A 19,769-nucleotide genomic window follows, 5' to 3' on the forward strand; every position below is an offset into this window, starting at 1 on the left:
GCTTCGCTTTTAAAAATCAGCATGATTAAAATTGAAGTACGTGCTTTCTGGTAACATTATTTGAGTTTCTACGCTTTCTAAATTGTACCTAATTGTTACAGGAATCATCAAAACTAATATGAAATTGATGTAACAATTCTAACATGCATAAATTAACGAAAAAAGCTGACCGAACTTTGCTTTTAAAAATAAATAGAAAGAAAATAATTACATTTTAATGTTATACATTATTTAGAATTTATAGACAACAAAAAAGTTTGATTTAGTATTTTTTAGGCACCTTTAAAAGTGTTCTTGGGTATACCTGGATTTTTCTATGGTTCCTGTGGCTGCCAGTATGCGAAATATTTTTACTTAAAATTTTAGTTTTTGTGTACCATTTCAAAAGACACAATTTATTTATCCATAACTTTTAAAAAATAAAATGAGAGGAAAAAAACGAAGTGTGTTCAATTGAAAAAAAGAGAAAAACAATTCTTTCTGTGAAATTGTTTTCAATGTACAGTGATTTTTAAAAGCGAAGCTTTTCTATAATTAGGGTCGGTCCGTCCGTAACGGATAGCTTTTTTCGTTAATTTAGGCATGTTAGAATTGTCCTATCGATTTCAAATTTTGCATGGTGATTCCTTTAATAGTTAGGTAAGATTTAGAAAGCGTAGCAACTCTATAATCATCACCAAAATGTCCGTACGTTCATTTTAAACATGTTGATTTTTTTACTTTTTTAACAACTAATTTTCAAGTGATCTAATCATCCGATTGATCTGATTTTTGTTATATTGATTCCTGGGACAACAAAGTATAATGTAATCAGCGAAGCAACTCTATAATCAAGTCCTAAAAATTTTAGTATGTCCATAAACATTATCCTGAATCAAGCAGTTTTTCAACAAATTTACTTACAATTTTGCTTTGACTCTTATACATTTATATTAATGAATATTCATTTCTGACACTGTACAAGTGTTAATGTCCGTTTGTCCTACCGTTTCGGTGCTTCGCTTTTATGGATGTGTCATCCTTGTTTAAGTGTACCTCGTGTACTTAAACATCTAAATAGTCCAGGGGGAGAGGGATATGAAATATCCACAAAGCTTTCTATAATTAGGGTCGGTCAGTCTGTTTGTCAGTCTATCCGTAACGGATAGCTTTTTTCGTTCATTTAGGCATGTTAGATTTGTCCTATCGATTTTAAACTTTGCATGTTGATTCCTGCAGTAGTTAGGTACGAATTAAAAAGCGTAGCAACACTATAATCGTTACCAGAATGTCCGTATGTCCATTTTAAACATGTTGATTTTTATTTTTTTAATAACATTTTTTTGTGATATAATCATCCGATTGGTCTGATTTTTAGAGTAATGATTCCTATTATAATAAGGTACAATATTATAAGATACAAAATATAAAGCATCAAGTCTATGTCAGTATTTTCTTAAACAGTATTCTGTATTTAAGAAGTTTTGCAACAAATTTACGTATAACTTTGTCAAAACTTATATATCTATATTTTGTATATTTAGTTCCGACACTCCACAAGAGTTAATATTCGTTTGTCATACCGTTTCAGAGCTTCGCTTTATGGATGTTGTCATCCTTGTTAAAACAGAATCTCTCATTAATACGTTTAAAAACTTTTGGTACTTTTACTAAATCTTGACTAACGGGGGTCATTTAGTTGATCGTAATTGGGCTGCTCTTCATATTATTGTACTATCCCTTTAAATCCCTGAAACAGTTTTGTTACTTTTGTACTGAAAAATATGGTGCTAATTTGTTGCAAAAAAAAAACAACGAGAATGCGAATAATCATAAAAATGTAGATAAACAAGGATGACAGCATCCATAAGTAGCGAAGCTCAGAAATTGTGAATGTTTATTATGAATATAATTACAATATACCAGTGTCATCCTATATATTTGATAAAATAGGGAAATGACAAAAACTTCAAAATCACGCAACCTTTCAAGCACGAAAAATGAAAAATCTAGGAATCGATCTAGCACCACAATTTATAAACAAATCTTTATGAAACTTTATGGAAATATGTAGAATATGAGCATATTCAATCCCTGATAATTTTAGCCGCAAATCCTGAATAGGAATTGAGAAAAGAATAGAAAACCTAAAAATCTAGGAATCGATCTAGCACCCCTATTAATATAAAAATCGTAATAAAACTTATGTAAAATATGTAAAATGTAAATTTAAGCAATCCCTGAAAATTTCAGCACATTATCTTAAAAAGGAGTTGAGAAAATCGAGGAATCGATCTAGCACCCCAAATAACAGACGGATGGACAAAACAATATATAGATTAGATGTGCATATGTTATAAGAATCTTCACTAAAAAATTCAGCTTTCTATCTTTTATATGAGCCGAGAAAATCACGTTTCCCCCACTTTGTCTCAGACGGACAGACGGACAGACGGACAGACGGACGGACATTTCGAATTATAGAGTAGCTTCGCTACTAATAAACTAGGAAAGAAATATATAAGTATACTAGCGGCTACGCCCCTAGCATCTACGGGATTTATATTCGAAGGGTCTAGAAAAATAGCCAAAACAATCCAAAGGCTGAAATATTTATATAAACAGCCTAAAACCATCACAGGGCATATGTGTAGCTTTTCTTAAATTAGAGAGCCCAATGGGTTCAATAGTTGAGTTGTAAAGAATAGTAATCATATAAATATAAAATAAATAGCCTAAACCCATCTTGGGACCTAAGTTTAAAAACTCAATCGGTGCAGTGGTTACCGAAATTTAACGGTGAAACAAAAACCTAATGATTCTACAGAATTTTTTTATATAAAAGTAGCATGATGAATATTTGTAGTATAAGATCTCACCAACCACTAGACCGATATGGTTCTCCTCTGAAGCTTTTTATAGGTCGGGGGGAAGGGAAAGTGTACCTCCTCCCTCCCAAGAGAAATAAAAAAAATCGTTTTAAATCTAAAATTAAAAATGTGGGGTCGACTTCCCCCCCCCCCTTCCATCAATTGCTCACTAGGGGCGTGTGGTAGCCGCTATTAATAGGATAATTGGCCAGGCTTATTAAAATAAACAAGTTATAGAGCAGTTTCGCTGCTTAATAACCATGTTTATGCATACGTCTGAAAATATTGCAAGTAATTGAACAAGAATATTCACATCCATAATAAGCACAGCAAGGAAATGCAGGGATCTAAAGGGATAAGACAATAGCCGATAAATTCATGTTGATCCCCATTGATGATACTCAAAATTAGATTAAAATAAATGGTTAAAACGTTAACTTGATTAACCAACCAATCAAAATTCTCCAAAAGTCCCCAAAGTTGATAACCCAACAAATAAGGAAACATTATACAACTTTGGGGACTAGCGAAAATAAACAGACAATTTTCCCCTCTCTCTCTGAAAAATATGTCATGATAGTTATTTTTCGCATTGTATTATAGACAGCTTTCCACGGATATTAAAAGGAAAATTTGTCAAAACCTGTTTTGTTAGACCAGATGGGCCGAAGGTACGACAAATAAAACTGGTATCATTTTTTTTTCGTGGAAAATTGTCTTTCTCTTTTCTTTCAAGACAACAAATTCGTTGAGAATTTTTTTTCGAAGGTTGTAGGTTCCCTTTTCCCTAAATAGTTATAAAATAGAACCACAATATTGGTCCAGCAGTTATAAAGATTTCAAGCTTCAGACCAACTTCATAACATTTAAAATAAACAGACATACCTTAAAATTTTAATTGACTTGGTTAAAAATTTCTGCTTAGATTAAAGAATAGCTTTGCAAAGGGGTTTGGATGTTTACTATTACCAGGAACAAGGGACTAGGCTTCTGAAAAACAATTCTATGGGAATATTCACCCTAAACCCACTTCATCACCCCCCCCCCTCCCCCCCTACTTACCCATTTCCCTTTTGTCATCACAAGACATTTCGCCACAAAAATATCAAATTTTTATCAATTTTAAATAGAATTAATTTTCTGAATCACGGCCCCCTGATTATTACAAGTAAAAAAAGAAACAAAATAGTTTTAGTATACTGACAAAAGATTTTTAAAACGATGCTTTTTAATATTTTTTTCGTTCATTCCGTTCGTCCATTTGAACATACGCAAGTCCGTAACGGATAGCTCTTATAGTTAATTTAGACATGTTAGAATTGTCCTTTCAATTTCAAATCTCCCGTAATAAAAAGGTACGATTTCGAAAGCGTAGTAACTAATCAATCGATATCAGAATTTATATTTAAAAATTTAACTTATTTGACAAATTTTTTTTTGTATGGTGTAAATCTTGTATTATTTTGATATTTGGAACACTGATTCTTAGGACAACAAAGTACAATGTCATAAGCGAAGCATTTGTGTGATCCTAGAAATATTAATATTACAACAAATGTATGTACAATTTAGTTTAGACTTATATTTTTTTATATCTGCTTTTACATGTGTTACTGTTCGTTAGACCTATAGTCTGATTTAAGAGCCCTGCTTTTAAAGATGCTGTCTTCCTTGTTAAATTTAATTTCAACATACTGTCAAAAGATTGTTAATTTTGTTTTGCTGCAGTCAAGTTTGTACTTTACACTTAGTATCAGCAATAGACATAATATATCTAGATGGTCCATACGACCCCGTTTTTCGTCAAACTTAAAAAAGAAATTCTTGCAGACAAACAAATTTTTTGTTTGTTGTAAACGAGATACGGGTGATTAAATTTTTTGACGATAAGATTTTTAGAAAGCTAACTTTATCCTAAACAAGGATGACAACATCTATAAAAGCAAAGCTCTGAAACGGTAGGACAAAAGGGCATTAACACTTGAATAGTGTCAGAACTGAATAATCAGTATAAATGTACAAGAGTCGAAGCAAAAGTGTAAGTAAATTTGTTGAAAAACTGCTTGATCCATGATAATGTTTATGGACATACTTACATTTTTTGGATTTGATTATAGAGTTGCTTCGCTTATAATATTGCACTTTGTAGTCCCAGGAATCAACATGTTCAAATGTACGCACGGATTTTCTGGTAACAATTATAGAGATGCTACGCTTTCCAAATTGTACCTTACTATGACAGGGATCACCATGCAAAATTTGAAATCGATAGGACAATTATAACATGCCCAAATTAACGAAAAAAGCTATGACCGCATTGTGACTCTAGTTTTATCCTATTGTCTAATTAAGAGAGTATGTCTCTAGAATATCTCTATTAGATAATGTTTGTTACTAGGTTGTGTCTCTAGTTTTATCCTATTGGCTAATTAGGAGAGTATGTCTCTAGAATATCTCTATTAGAGAATGTTTGTTACTAGGTTGTAAAAAAAGCTAACGCAAATTTAGGGGATCTGTATTCAAAGGGCCTAAACCAACCTTAAGACTTAAATAGCCTAAAACCATCTAGTTACCTATGTGTAGCTTCCTTAAAATGTATGGGTTCATTTGTTATCGATATCTTAAGATACAGATAAAAAAAACTTTAGTGCTTAATACATATTTTAGGATGTTATTATTTTTTAGCCTCTATATTTATAAAGACTTCAACGCACATGTAAAAAGACATCGTATTACTTACGTAATGCTTTCTATCTATAATACAAAGTAGAACGATGTCTGTCTGTTTGTTTGTCTGTTTGTAGCGAAGGATCTCGCTAACCACTGAACCGATCGGGTTCTCCTTTACAGGGTAGCTTCTCATAAGTCCCGGGAAGGTTTATAACTATTTTCTTGGGGGGGGTGGGACACTCCGTCCCCCCCCCCACCAAAAAAAAGTTTTCTTTTTAAAACTAAAATTTAAATTTTTTTAAAAAAATCTAAAATACGAACAATTGGTTTGATCAAACCTCTTGGGGCAAAGCCCCTAGAGGCTAGGGGCGAAGCCGCTGGTCACAAATAAAATATAAAAAAAGCAAGATTATGCATGTAGGGAGGGAGAAGGCATGAACACTGGCCCCCAATTTTTTTTACAAAATTAAACAGGGCTCCGGGAAAAGGGAATGATATTCTGACAAACAATTCCAAAGGAAAATTTCCTCTCAACTTTTTTCCCATTTTCCTCCCCTTCTTACCCACCCCTCTTCAATTATATAAAAATATACTTCCACCTTACTTTAAAAGGTTTCGTGATTTTTTTGTAGAATTGATTGTTAGAATAGCTACCCCTGGTCGGGCCTAAGACTGGCCCAACGAAACTGGTGTTAATTTTATCATTTTATTTTAATGTTCGTTCAGGTCGTTGGCTTCGACGGATCTACAACAATCGACGAATTTTGCTCCACCCTGACGAAGCTTATTGGGTGTCGAGGCACGACTCTGTCAGGATTCAGTATTTTCTCTGACGATCCAATTTTGCCGGAGCTACAACACTCGCTGAACAAACACGAGAAGGTACTTTGGATTTTACAGGGGGGGGGGGGGACATTGACCTGTTTATTACACTAGTACCTAAAGTTTTATAATAACATTTTCTTATTCGCTAATTGAACAACTATGAGGAGTTTTATTGAATTTTGATTAGTTGGTTCATTAAGTTGAGTGTACCTATAACTGTAATCTACTGAAGGATTAATTCTGTGTATTGTCATTGGGGATATACATTAATTTATCGGCCATTTGGTCATTCTTGTACATTTTTTTATCTATCAATGTATGTGACCCTAGCACCTAAGGGCTTTGGTTTTGAAGGCTGGAGAAAGAGGGGGGAGGGAGGGCTAAGTTCTGACACTTTTGCGTAAACAGTGATTATAAGCTTTGTCTTTGGAGTGAGAGGATAGATTATTTCACAAAAAAGTGTCCTTTTAGGATGTAGTTTTCCTATATTAAAAAAATTTAATTTGGCAATTAGAATTAGGTGCTGCAGGCCTCCAGGTTGTCTCTGGACAGGTAAAAATGAATGTAGGTATGTGACGTGCCAAGTGGTTAGGAGACAGCCCTGCGGGAGCGGGGGAGTGGAAAGTTTCTTCCTAGCTATCTATCTCGATATATGTATCAATCTATCTATCTCTATATATCTATCTATCTATATAGATATGTGATGTGCTAAGTGGCTGGGAGACAGCCCTGCGGGAGCGGGGGAGTGGAAAGTTTCTACCTATCTATCTATCTCTATATATCTATCTATCCAACTTATATATTTATCTATCTATATAGGTATGTGATGTGCTAAGTGGATGGGAGACAGCCCTGCGGGAGCGGGGGAGTGGAAAGTTTCAAACCAAACGAGCTATCAAATTCACTTTCAGAAATAGGTAATTTCTAGAAGATTTTCATAGTGCCTACAAAAAAACGACGTCATACAATGTACATGACCAATGATAGGCGAATACATAAACTAAATTGCCAATTACAGGCCAAAATACATTTTAATTTACCAATGGTGGGCCTGTATGACGTCATTTTTATAGGCAAGATAACGAGCTTCAATTTTTTATATACTATAGTGGCTAATCCGCCCCCCTCCCCCATACAATTTTGTGGGACAAGGAGGTATTTTTCAGGGGTAAGGACTTTGTATCTTTCATCAAAGGGCCTAAAACTTGCCCTGGTACAATAACAGACTGTATGTGAAAATTGTAGAACAAACTGTCCAGCCGTTCATGAGATCCTATATGAATGACCAACAAAAATTTTCATCTTAATAATAAATGCTTTTTATCTATTATATACATACTAGCAGCTAGGAGTGGGGAAGGGCAAAAAATAGCATAAAACCGACCCTATGACCTAAGTGAAGCTTCCCTAGATGAAAGAACTCGTTCGGTTCAGTAGTTATTGATAACCTAAGCCACAGAAAAAACCTTACTACTTTATATAATAGGAAATAAGCATTATCTGTCGGACTGCTTTTATTTTAGGAATGGATGTATGATATATTACTAGCGGGGAGAGTCGAATTTGATAACCCAATTTAATATTTTAGATTTTAAAAGAAAAAGTAAAAAAAAAATTTTTTGGAGGGGAGGATTTTTTATTTTGGGGGGTGGGATGCCCCCCCCCTATTTTTAATTTTAGTTTTAAAAAAATAAATTTATTTTTGGGTTGTGGGTATTTTTTTTCTAGGGGCGATTTCTCTTGGGAGGGTGGTGGTACCCTTCCCCAAAATAGTTATAAACCTTCCCAGGACCTATGAGAAGCTACCCTGTTAAGGAGAACCCGACCTGTTTAGCGGTTAGCGAGATCCTCGGTACAAACACAAACTAACATACAAACACATAGACAAACGGACATCCTGTTACTTTAGTATAAGTATACGTGGATATATTGAAAGGAGACGTCATTTTAGATTGCTAATATGTATCTCATTTATTGGTCAGTTTATTGGTCCAGTAGGAGTGGAGAGGATCGGGTAAAGGCGTTTGATGGGGTATTGCTATTTCATCCGGGCGGCGAGCATCACTTTATCACGTACATAAAAATCTGGTGCAACATCCAACCAATAATGTATCCATTATTTTAGGTTGTACTGGAAACAAAGTTCAGCCTCGGAAACTGAAAAAGAAAAGTTATTGTTTTGTTATCAGGTTATAATAAAAATAACAGGTAGTGTCCTTTTCGTGGCAACGCCTCTGAAAGGGCGTTTCTTCGACTTTTCACAGTGTTTCTAGCTCCTGCGGGGGGCCTTAACCCTGCGGGGCCAATTGTTTAACCCTGTGAGGCATTCACCTAACCTAACCTGCAATACGACGAAACGACCCTTAAGAGTCGTTGTCACAAAAAGGACTATACCAAAAATAACATATTTATAAAAGCGTTACTTCTCTACAACTGATATCAGTAGGTTAGTGCGTCCGTCAGTGGGCAATTAGAGTAGAACACTAGAGGGAGAAAGGGTTAAATAACTGTATCTCCCCATCACAACCACCTTGTGCAACCTTTTTATTTGGGTCATTGAAAATCAACCAATGGTGTCGCTTATATTAACACAGCCAAGTAGCAGAAAATAATTTAGAAGCAGACAAAAGAGGTCTTTGAAAAAGGAAGGGAGGTAGTTGTCTGTACATCTATAATACAAAGTATACAGCTATACTATAGATCTGTTAGTGGGCCAAAGTTTTATACGCAAATAATTAATTTCTATTTTTTTTTTAGATGAATTGCAATAATTAGATTGGGTCCTTTTTCATGAAATGTCTTTTGAGCACTAAAAACCATTCTTCCTTATTTTAGCAACAATCCTTTTAATATCCGCTGGATTAGAACCAGTTCGAGCCTTACTAATAACTCATGTTTAGTATCGTATTACAGACACCTTTCCGAAGATATTAAAATGGCAAACTATAAGATTAAAACCTGTTTTGTTAGCCACGCGGGGCCGAAGGCCCGGGTTAACAAAGCTGGTATTAGTTTTATGATTTTTCACTTTTTTTGTAATACGATGCCATAAATGATTTTACAGTATGGCCGAGAATCGGTCCTAATTCAGCTGATAATAACCGGTTTTGAGGCCATACTATAAACAAAATTATATATTGTTTTTTTTATTAGATATGCGAAGAAATAGTTGATGGTAGATTCCCTGTAAATAGGGAATTGGCGTTTGAGCTTACAGCCCTTATGGCACAGGTAAAATTATTGGTTGAAATGTTTGAGCTTACAGCCCTTATGGCACAGGTAAAATTATTGGTTGAAATGTTTGAGCTTACAGCCCTTATGGCACAGGTAAAATTATTGGTTGAAATGTTTAAACTTATAGCCCTTGTGGCACAGGTAAAATTATTGTTTGAAATGTTTGAGCCTACAGCCCTTATGACTTAGGTAAAATTATTGGTAGAAATGTTTGAGCTTACAGCCCTTATGGCACAGGTAAAATTATTGGTTGAAATGTTTGAGCTTACAGCCCTTATGGCACAGGTAAAATTATTGGTTGAAATGTTTGAGCTTACAGCCCTTATGGCACAGGTAAAATTATTGGTTTAAATGTTTGAGCTTACAGCCCTTATGGCACAGGTAAAATTATTGGTTGAAATGTTTGAGCTTACAGCCCTTATGGCACAGGTAAAATTATTGTTTGAAATGTTTGAGCCTACAGCCCTTATGACTTAGGTAAAATTATTGGTAGAAATGTTTGAGCTGACAGCCCTTATGGCACAGTTAAATTATTGTTTGAAATGTTTGAGCCTACAGCCCTTATGACTTAGGTAAAATTATTGGTAGAAATGTTTGAGCTCACAGCCCATATGGCATAGGTAAAACCTTGGGGTATCTTGGGAGATGTAAATCCCCAATTATCATAAACAAATTACCCCTTCTGTAGATTTAATTTATAGGTTGAAAAAAGTACCCAAAGTTTTGGAGCCAACGAATAAAAGAACTTAATCAATAACCCAATAATTAATTTACAGGATTTCTATCTGTCTGAAGGATCTCGCAAAACGCTCAACCGATATGGTTCTTTTTCACAATGTAGCTGGTCCTGGGAAGTTTAATAACTATTTTTGTGGTAGGTTACCACAACCCTTCGAAGAGAAATCGCCCCTAGAAAAAATAAACCACCCCGAAAAAAGATAAAAAAACACCCAACATCTCAAGGGCCCCTAGAGGCTTCTAGGAGCTTAGCCACTAGTTGCATATAGACCTTTGTTAAACTATTTACAAAACTCGAGAAATAACTACATGTCACATTACTATAAATCAGTAGGATAAGTATGTCCATAAACATTATCCATTAATAAAAAGTTTTTCAACAAATTCACTTACAATTTTTCTTTGACTGTTTTTAATTTATATTCTAATTATTCAGTTTTGACACTATACAAGTGTTAATGCCCGTTTGTCCTACCATTTTAGGGCTTCGCTTTTATGGATGTTGTCATCCTTGTTTATTTCTTAGATCGAGTTTGGTGACCTAACCAATGACGCTGATAAGGTTGAATCTCAAGTTAACGGAGCTATTGATAGGTAAGCTTCCCTGATAAATAGTTGTTTCGGGTATAGTCCCTTTCGTGGCAACGCACCTTAAGGGGCGATTCTTCGTATTTTTTTCACAGTAGCTTTTCTCCTATTCTTAGCCCCTGCAGGAAGCTCTAACCCTGCGGGGCCAATTGCTTAACCCTGTGGGGCAAACACCTAACCCAATATAACCTAACCTAACCTAATATAACCTATATAAAGTCATTTTAAAAATAGACGAATCGCCCCTTAAGGGGCGTTTGTTAATTATCAAATAAACCATTCTTAATCAAATTGGACATAAGCTCTTTATAGTGTCTCTAAAAAATGACGTCATACAATACAATTGACCAATGATAGGCCAATACGTAGACTAAACTATCAATGACAGGTCTGTATACAATTTAATTAAAAAATAAAATTTTATATCAATCTGTTTTAATGATTTTTTTAAAATTTTCTATTTATGCATAGAATATCTTATTTTTATATATCTCTCATACTTTCTATATTCCTCTGTCTCTCCAACTATCTATCTATCTTTTTGAGCATCCATTTTATCTATCTATTTATATATTTTTATGATATTATATCTTACTATCTATCTATCTTAATATCTATCTATATTACAATCGAATTGCTATAGAAAACGTGGATTTGTTTGGGGTAAATTTGTCGTAAATTTCTTGGTCAGTTCATTTATCCAGTAGGAGGGGAAGGAATGTTGTGAAGGAGGTGGATTGGGGGTTATCATTATTTTAGCCAGCTGCGAGTATCACTGTATTAGAGCATATTAAAGCAATATCCAAATAATAATATATCGATTTTTACAGGTTTTTTCCGAGCAGATATAAACGGTCCACAGGACAAGAAGTTCAAACACTATTGACCAGGTAAAAATGGTATGGCTACGAAACCGATTAATATCCGCTGGATTAGAACCGGTTAAGAGCCATACTGAAAAATCACGTATGCTATCTTATTATAGACAATTTTCTACGAATAGTTAAATGATTATCAATGCAAGTTTTGTTGAACGGGGCTTACACTCTCCTGTCTATGAAGGGTTCCCGGTAACGAATATTTTCAAAAATCTACGAATTTTATAGGCTGCTAGCTGCAAAATGGCTGATCATGCCCGCACACTTTTTAAAGTGGCACAAGAAGGCCTACAAATAATCTGGAATAGCCAAGATCCAATGATGCACAGGGAAAGCTTCACTGAAGAAAAAACGCGTAAAATACGTTTTTTTCGCGCATTTTTCTGCACTGCGAGATAATTATGCATTATTGATTTATTGTTGTTCCAGATTATTTGTAGGCCTTCTTATGCCGCTTAAAATAGTGTGCAAGTATTATCTGTACGGTCAGCCGTTTGGCAGCTAGCAGCCTTTAAAATTCATATATTTTTAATAATATTCGTTACCAGGAATATTTTACCGTGAACTGCAGTTGATCCCAATCTTCTTGTGGAATTCCTTGCGCTGGCCCCCAAAGTCTTTAAAATTATCCAAAATAAGAAAATAGGTTCGACAAAGCCCATATTGTCCTGTTGTGACGTCATAAATTTCGGGAAAGGGAAAGGAAAAGGAAAACCCCATTTCTTCTCCCCTTTCCTTCTCCTATCCCGAAATGTATGACGTCACAACAGGACAATATGGGCTTTGTCAAAAGTGTCTAGTCCTTAAAGTCTAAGAGAGCCAGAAATATGAATTTTAGATACATTGTCCCATCCCTCTATCCATGGACGTCCAAGGGGTGGGGGGGGGGGGGGTTGTTGCCAGGGTTGATTACCAACCCAAGATTTTACCCCCCCCCCTCCCCAAATCAAAAAGCTTGCCCTTGACTCTATCCAGACAGTTTTTGGCAAGTTAAGCCAAATAGAAAAAAATATTAATTTTGGCATGTGTTTGATATTTTTAAAAATTCATGAAAAAGTAAAAGTGTTAAAAATGAATGTTTCTTTGCCAAAGTAGTTATGTATGTATGTATGTTTGTCTAAATAAAATTTAGCGAGTATTGGTTATTTTTCAAAAGATTTTAATATATCTCTACAATAGATTATCGGCAAAAGAAAGTACGATATTCTTTTTTTTTCATTTTAAAAATGCATTTCATTTTCAAATCCCAAAAAAATAATTTTGTGTAATTTCAGATGGCGCCAGCTGAACGGCAAAACGACATCAGATTGTGTTAGGATTTTACTGACATGTACCAGAAAATGGCAGTTCTTTGGATACACTCTGTTTCAAGTTAAGGTAATAAATGTATAAGTATAGATGTATAATCCAGATTACTTGACCCAAATGATGGAAACCCTTTCGTCTGCTAGAAAATTGCTTTCTGTTCATTTGTGTTTATTTTTCTTACGCTATTAAGTTATTTCAAAGACCCAATACAAAATCGCGACAGAGTCCCCGCCATGTGGGCAGAGTTACATTTACCTCATGCCCCCTCTATTCTTCTACTTTAACCAGGGATCTTTAGGGATAAGACAATAGACGTTATATTGATGTTCATCCTCAACAAAGATAACAGTTATTTCTCGCAGCGAATTATAAACAGTTTTCCGCGGATATAAAAATGTTCAATTATAAGATTAAAACCAGTTTTGTAGCCCCGAGATGTCAAAAGCATAGCTAGAAAAATGTTTTAATCTTATGATTGTAAATTTTAATATTCATAACTGTATATAATACGATGCTAGACATAATTTTTCAGGATGGTTGAGAACTGGTTTTAATCCACGGGATGTTAATGGATTTCGAAGCGATACGGGAATAGTTATTTCTCGTATCGTATTATAAACGGCTTTCCGCGGATATAGAATGTACAATTATAAGATTAAAACTAGTTTTTTTAGCCCCGAGTTGCCGGAGGCACCGGCTGAAAAAACTGGTTTTAATCTTATGATTGTACATTTTTATATTCGTAGAAAACTGGATACAATACAATGCTAGACATAATTTTTTCGTATGGATGAGAACCGGTTCCTATCCACCGGATTCGAATGAATACGAGAAATAAAATTACATCTTTTGTAAATTAACATTATTTCATAACAAATCAATATTTAAATTATCTAAATGAACCACCAACTGCAGTATAATTTATAGTCCATTCTCTCCTTGTATAAACTTGTTTCAATTTTATTTTCAGATAAAACAAGGATGACAACATCCATAAAAGCGAAGCACTGAAACGGTAGGACAAACGGACATTAACACATGTATAGTGTCATAACTGAATAATCATAATATAAATGTATAAGAGTCAAAGCAAAATTGTAAGTTAATTTGTTGAAAAACTGCTTGATTCAGGATAATGTTTATGGACATACTTACATTTTTAGGACTTGATTATAGAGTTGCTTCGCTTATTAAATTATACTTTGTTGTCCCAGGAATTAATATACAAAAATCAGATCAATCGGATGATTGGATCACATAAAAATTTGTTAAAAAAGTAAAAAAGTCAACATGTTTAAAATGGACGTACGGACATTTTGGTGATGATTATAGAGTTGCTACGCTTTCTAAATCGTACCTAACTACTAAAGGAATCACCATGCAAAATTTGAAATCGATAGGACAATTTAACATGCCAAAATTAAGGAAAAAAGCTATCCGTTACGGACGTACGGACGGACGTACGGACGGACCGACCCTAATTATAGAAAAGCTTCGCTTTTAAAAAGATTTTATAATTGTTTCTCCTTCACATTCACGTTTTTAAAAGCGAAGCTTTTCTATATAATTAGTGTCGGTCCGTCCGTAACGGATAGCTTTTTTCGTTAGTTTAGGCACGTTAGAATTGTCCTATCGATTTCAAATTTTGCATGGTGATCCCTGTAGTAGTTAGGTACAATTTAGCGTAGCAACTCTATAAGTGTTAATTCCCTTTTGTCTTGCCGTTTCAGAGCTTTACTTTTATGGATGTTGTCATCCTTGTTTAATAGAAAAAAGATCATATAATGATTTCTCATTTAAATTCACGTTTTTTTTATTTAATCAGTTAGGTGGGTATATTTAACTTTCTAGGAGTAGAAATTACATTTCAGTTTGGCTTAGAAACTGATTGATATCAACTGGATTATAACCGGTTCTAAGCCATACTGAAAATCATCTATCGAATTGTTTTATATACAATTTTCTACGAATATAAAAGTATACAATCATCATATTAAACCAGTTTTGTTAGATCACGGGCCTAACAAATCTGGTTTTAAACTTATGATTGTACATTTTTATATCCGCAGAAAGCTGTTGCGATGCGATACTATGTGATTGTGGTATCCGCCGAGGATAAATGGCAGACACCGGAGTTCAATTAGATTACGGCAGTGTGACAGACGTGGACACCTTACTATAGAGAAGCTACGCTTCTCTAGCTTTCACTAGATAATGATCAACATCTATTTTCAGTTGTCACTTTATTGAAGGGTTAAGAGATACTGAAGCTATATACAACAAACAATAATTACATGGATAGGAATAAATAATCATAACATAAAAGCATAAATAGTACATATACAATGGTCAGTTTGGGCAATAATGATTCCCCCATCCCTGGAAAGGGTGGGGGAGAATTAAGAATACAGTTAACCATAATAAACATGACAGATTCAATCATTAATTCTAAGCGTAGGGAGGGGGTCACTAGACCCCTTCCCCAGGACTCGGGGGAGGGCCATTGACCCTCCACCGAACCCCAGATCAGGGGTGCCATAGACATGGCTCGCGGTTGCCGAATACCACAACTCTCCCCTCGGAAGGCTGGGAGGTGGTTTTCCTACCAGACTTCCGACAGTGGTTGAGGCCTTCGGCCCGCTCCTTAGGGCTAAAATATATACAAACGATAATGATTCAATGGAATCCTAGTGGTGAGTATCTTCTTAGGGTTGATGGGCTCCCAATGTGGGATAGAAGGCAGAGGCTGACTTGGGTTGGATACGTTGGTCAGCGCCGGCAGGTATCAGGTTTGCTGGTGGCACAGTTGTTGCTGGAACGGTCAGCAGTGGGGCCTGCTGGTTGTTGTTGGCAGCGGCTGGGGCACTGGCTGCCAGGTTGATTGTCTGAGCAGCGGCCTGTCCTCCTGAGGGGCCGCGGGGTCTGCCAGAGGGCGGTCCTGGCCTACCTGGGCGGTCATGCCCGCTGTCAGTTGATTTCATAGACACCATTTCCTCGGCTGCTTCCCTGCCGATGGGAATGGCATCCCAGTCCACTGAAAAGTCCCGGAACTTGGCATGGTTGAGCCTGGCTCTAGCCAGCGCTTTCCTATATAAAGCTGGATGGTACAGGAACACTTGTGATATCGCATTCAGGGCTGCCCGGACTCCTCCCTGTGCTGCTGCCAGAGAAATGATGGTTAGGTCCCCCAGCAGTTTGAGGATCAACAACAGCAAGCACAGTATGGCTGCGCCATCTCCCCACTCGTGGATGGCTTGTCTAAATCCTGCCCAGACATCCAGGGCTGCCTCTCCTTCCTCCGCCAGTCGGTCAATGTTGTAGGACACTATCCCATGGTCTCCTGTGGCCGAACAGCTGCCTTGCTGAACGCAGGAGCCATAGGATAGGCCGGTCAGCATGGCACTCTTGTAGGCTGGGAACGCCAGCAGTTGTTGCCAGTCGTTCAACTCAGCCTGCGAATACAAACCACCTGAACTGAAGTCATCTAAGGGTTCTGTCAACAACTGCTTAGGCGTATCCAGCGGGGGTGGCCTCTTCTTGGGAGCAGGGGTTAACTCTATCCAGCCTTCCTCCGCGTGCACAGTCAGGGGGTAGGTGGAGGAGCAGGGAATCTTGGTGGCGTGCTCACTGTATACCCGTGTCACAGCGTCTACAAAACCTGTGGGCTCTAGTGGCACTTTGTCCCAACACTCCTTGTGTTCGCGGACAACATACTTGTGCCTTTGGCAGGTCAGCTGCAGCAGGATGTCTCCCCTCAGTACCGAGAACGTGCTCCCCTGGACACGCACCAGGTGGGCCGGATCTAGTTGCTGGAGCTTCCAGCAGTTGGCCGCTACTTCTTCTGCTGCAGTGCTTTTCATGCGCGTTTCCAGGGTAAACCCAATATAACCTGCATGGATCTGTGCTTGAAGGGGAACGTCAACATCCCTGGCCGACACTCTGGGCAGCGCAGCCGCGGCTGGGTCAGCTGCCACGAACAACGCTGGATGGTTGGTGGCATGGGCCTCGAAGTCGCAGTTCACAATCGAGGTGGGGTTGGTCATGTTGATGAAAAACTGGGCCTGATGGTCAACCAGATATGCCTCCCTCACCAGGCTGGGCTGGAGGCTGCGGATCAGCCTCAAGGGGCAATCTCTTCCCAGGTGGTCCCACACGTAGGTTGCTTCCCCAGTGATGCAGGACAGCTCAGAATGGGGACACTCTAGGGTCAGGTGGTCAGACTGGGACTCCACCCATCCATCCTCCACCACATAGGTCTCCTCCTTGACCAGCAGCCGCCGCTCCTGGAGCACTAATTCGTTGCGGTATAGCTGGCCCTCAAAGTGGACGTCCTCCCCCTCGCAACCCACCCCCTCGGGGCTGTTGACGAGGGCGCCCACCATGTCGATGGTGAAGAACAGGGGTTGGTTCAGCTGGAACGTCAGTGGCTGGGTCTTGCCTGGCAACGTGTATACTCGGTTCCTGGCCAGGTCTCGGCACGCTTCTGGGTCTATCTTGGTTGGCCTCATGAGGGTGGGGACCGAGGTCACCTTGAGGTGACCCCATACCCCACACCTGAATGTCCACTGGGACACGGTGAGCTGACAGCTGAACCCAGTGGTTTCCCTCACCTTGACTTGCTGCAGGACGTGTACTTCATGGCCCAGGGGCACCTCCTGGTGTAGGGGCTCCGTGTCACACATCTTTTCTTTATTGTAAGACGTGACATGGGTGGGGTTGGCACAGTCCCACCCCACCAGGACGTAGCTGGTTGTAGGCCACACGGCTGCCAGCAGGAGGCCCCACAGGACCATCCACCATTGGGAGAGGCTTCCAGGTAACCATCTTCCTCGTACACGCGGCTGGGGATCTTCAGCTCTGGTCACGGCTGCTTCTTGGGGCTGGACACGGCTAGGCTGCTCCTGGCTAGATACAAATTTCCATTGAGCGTTATCTGTATGCGGCCGAGGCACCCCGATACCCTCCCCAATGACAGACTGGCAAGCGACTGGCACTTGCCTGGGTGTCGGCTCCCCTAGCCCTAAGTGCTCCCTTCCCTTGTCAAAGGCATGCCCAGTGGCATGGGGCTGAAGTGCATGTGGCACAGGCTCGCCCTTACTCACTGCCCTCCCCTGCCCTAGGAACTCAGGTGCATGTGGCACAGACAAGTCCTTATTTTCCCAAAGTTCAATCTCCCCAGCCCCAGGTGCAGGAGGCACAGGCAAGGCTGGGTGTTTACAATATTTTGGATACAACACATTTAACAAATTCAACTTATCCTGATGTTGAGCAGCTGGGTTCCCTTGGCTGGCAGGGGGCTCTGGATGGCATGTAGCTGGACTCTCCCTGCAGGCTGGTGGCGCTGGCTGGCATGTAGCTGGGCTCTCCCTGCAGGCTGGTGGCGCTGGCTGGCTGGGGGTGACGGGTGTCACCCCTTCCTCTGGGACCGCTGGCTCGTTCCAGGACTCAGGTCTCTCGGTGGCGGCGACGGTTGTCGCCCCAGACATCAGGTTGGAGGCTGGCTCGTTCCAGGATCCAGGTATCTCGGTGGCGGCGACGGTTGTCGCCCCAGGCACCAGGTGGGAGGCGCTGGATAGCACCCCCCCATCATCCCAGGTGGCGACGCCGGGTGGCGTCCCATACATCGATGCAGAGGTGCTGGCTAGCACCTCCTGCCTCTCTCGTTCAGCGGCTGGCAGGGCCTCCCCATACACCGTCTCAGGGACGCTGGGCAGCGCCCCTCCACTCTTGCTGGGTAGGCTCAGTCGGGCAGGTTCCATCATGTTGAGACTAAAAGGCTGGGGCCTCAGCACCTCTGGCTTGGCTATGTTGTTGGGCTGTATCAGCTCTGGCCCCAGATGGTTAAGACTGAAGCCTAGGCCGACCCGGTTGGGTTCAGCCGCGCCGCCCAGTACGTTGATTCTAGCTGGGACAGTCCCAAACTGCGGCATCCCATCCGCTCGGTCCGCAGCTCTGGGGGCGGCTGCTTGCTGTGGTGGTGCTGGGGGCGCGCTCCCTTCCATATGGGCCACTCTGCTGGGCTTCCCTGGAGGGGCACCCTTGTCGGCGGTGCGCCTGCGGCTGGCTACCTGGGCCCAGTCGGCTCTACAATCGGCCGCCGTGTGACCGTCATAGTGGCAACGCTCACACTTGGCAGAACGGTCACGGCGTGGCTGGGTGCGTCTCTCCTCTAGGCTAACTTCCACAGGCGTTGGGCAGTCTCGAGCTCGGTGGCCTCTCCCCTGGCAGCGGTAGCAGCGGCCTGGAACCTTGTCATCTGGAGCGACCTTCCCCATCTGGTGGAGACCCGGAGCCAAGGAGCCAATCTCCATTGGCTCCGACTCGTCATATTGGGGCAACTGGATGCAGGCAGATCCAGTCAGCCCGTCGGTCGAGTCCACTAAGCACACACCTTCCTTCAGCTGCTTAGTAACCATGGTCACGGTGAACATGGCCTTACGAGTGTACTCAGGTACACTCGTAATTTCATGGTTCATCATGAGGCGTTTTACGTTGGCGTTACGAATTCCACGATTTAATTCGTCCACCAACAACTCAAGATCCTCATGGTTGTAGGCGTCCCTATACAAGGCACACTTAGTTGATATGTACGCTTGTATAGGTTCTGTCGAGTGTTGCTTGTAATCCCTAAACGCTTGTTTAAGCGTTTGGGATTCAAAAGCAGGGCGAAATAGCAACT

At 39.6% G+C, this 19,769-nt stretch overlaps 1 protein-coding gene across 3 annotated transcripts in view; it reads left to right on the forward strand.

Moving 5' to 3' along the window:
- LOC145332324 (uncharacterized protein CG43867-like) overlaps nucleotides 1-19,769 on the forward strand; it is a 283,573-nt gene that overhangs the window by 229,474 nt on the left and 34,330 nt on the right. For all 3 annotated transcript variants that reach the window (XM_080177312.1, XM_080177313.1, XM_080177314.1), the window contains 7 exons: nucleotides 6,246-6,401; nucleotides 7,164-7,261; nucleotides 8,470-8,533; nucleotides 9,498-9,575; nucleotides 10,843-10,910; nucleotides 11,735-11,794; nucleotides 13,057-13,159. In XM_080177312.1, coding sequence (XP_080033438.1) covers nucleotides 6,246-6,401; nucleotides 7,164-7,261; nucleotides 8,470-8,533; nucleotides 9,498-9,575; nucleotides 10,843-10,910; nucleotides 11,735-11,794; nucleotides 13,057-13,159 — 627 coding nt within the window. The remainder of the gene's footprint in view (nucleotides 1-6,245; nucleotides 6,402-7,163; nucleotides 7,262-8,469; nucleotides 8,534-9,497; nucleotides 9,576-10,842; nucleotides 10,911-11,734; nucleotides 11,795-13,056; nucleotides 13,160-19,769) is intronic.

The sequence above is a fragment of the Acartia tonsa genome, chromosome 11 (genome assembly GCF_053477335.1).
Source record: "Acartia tonsa isolate MP-2025a chromosome 11, ASM5347733v1, whole genome shotgun sequence".
In the NCBI taxonomy this organism is placed as follows: Eukaryota; Metazoa; Arthropoda; class Copepoda; order Calanoida; family Acartiidae; genus Acartia; species Acartia tonsa.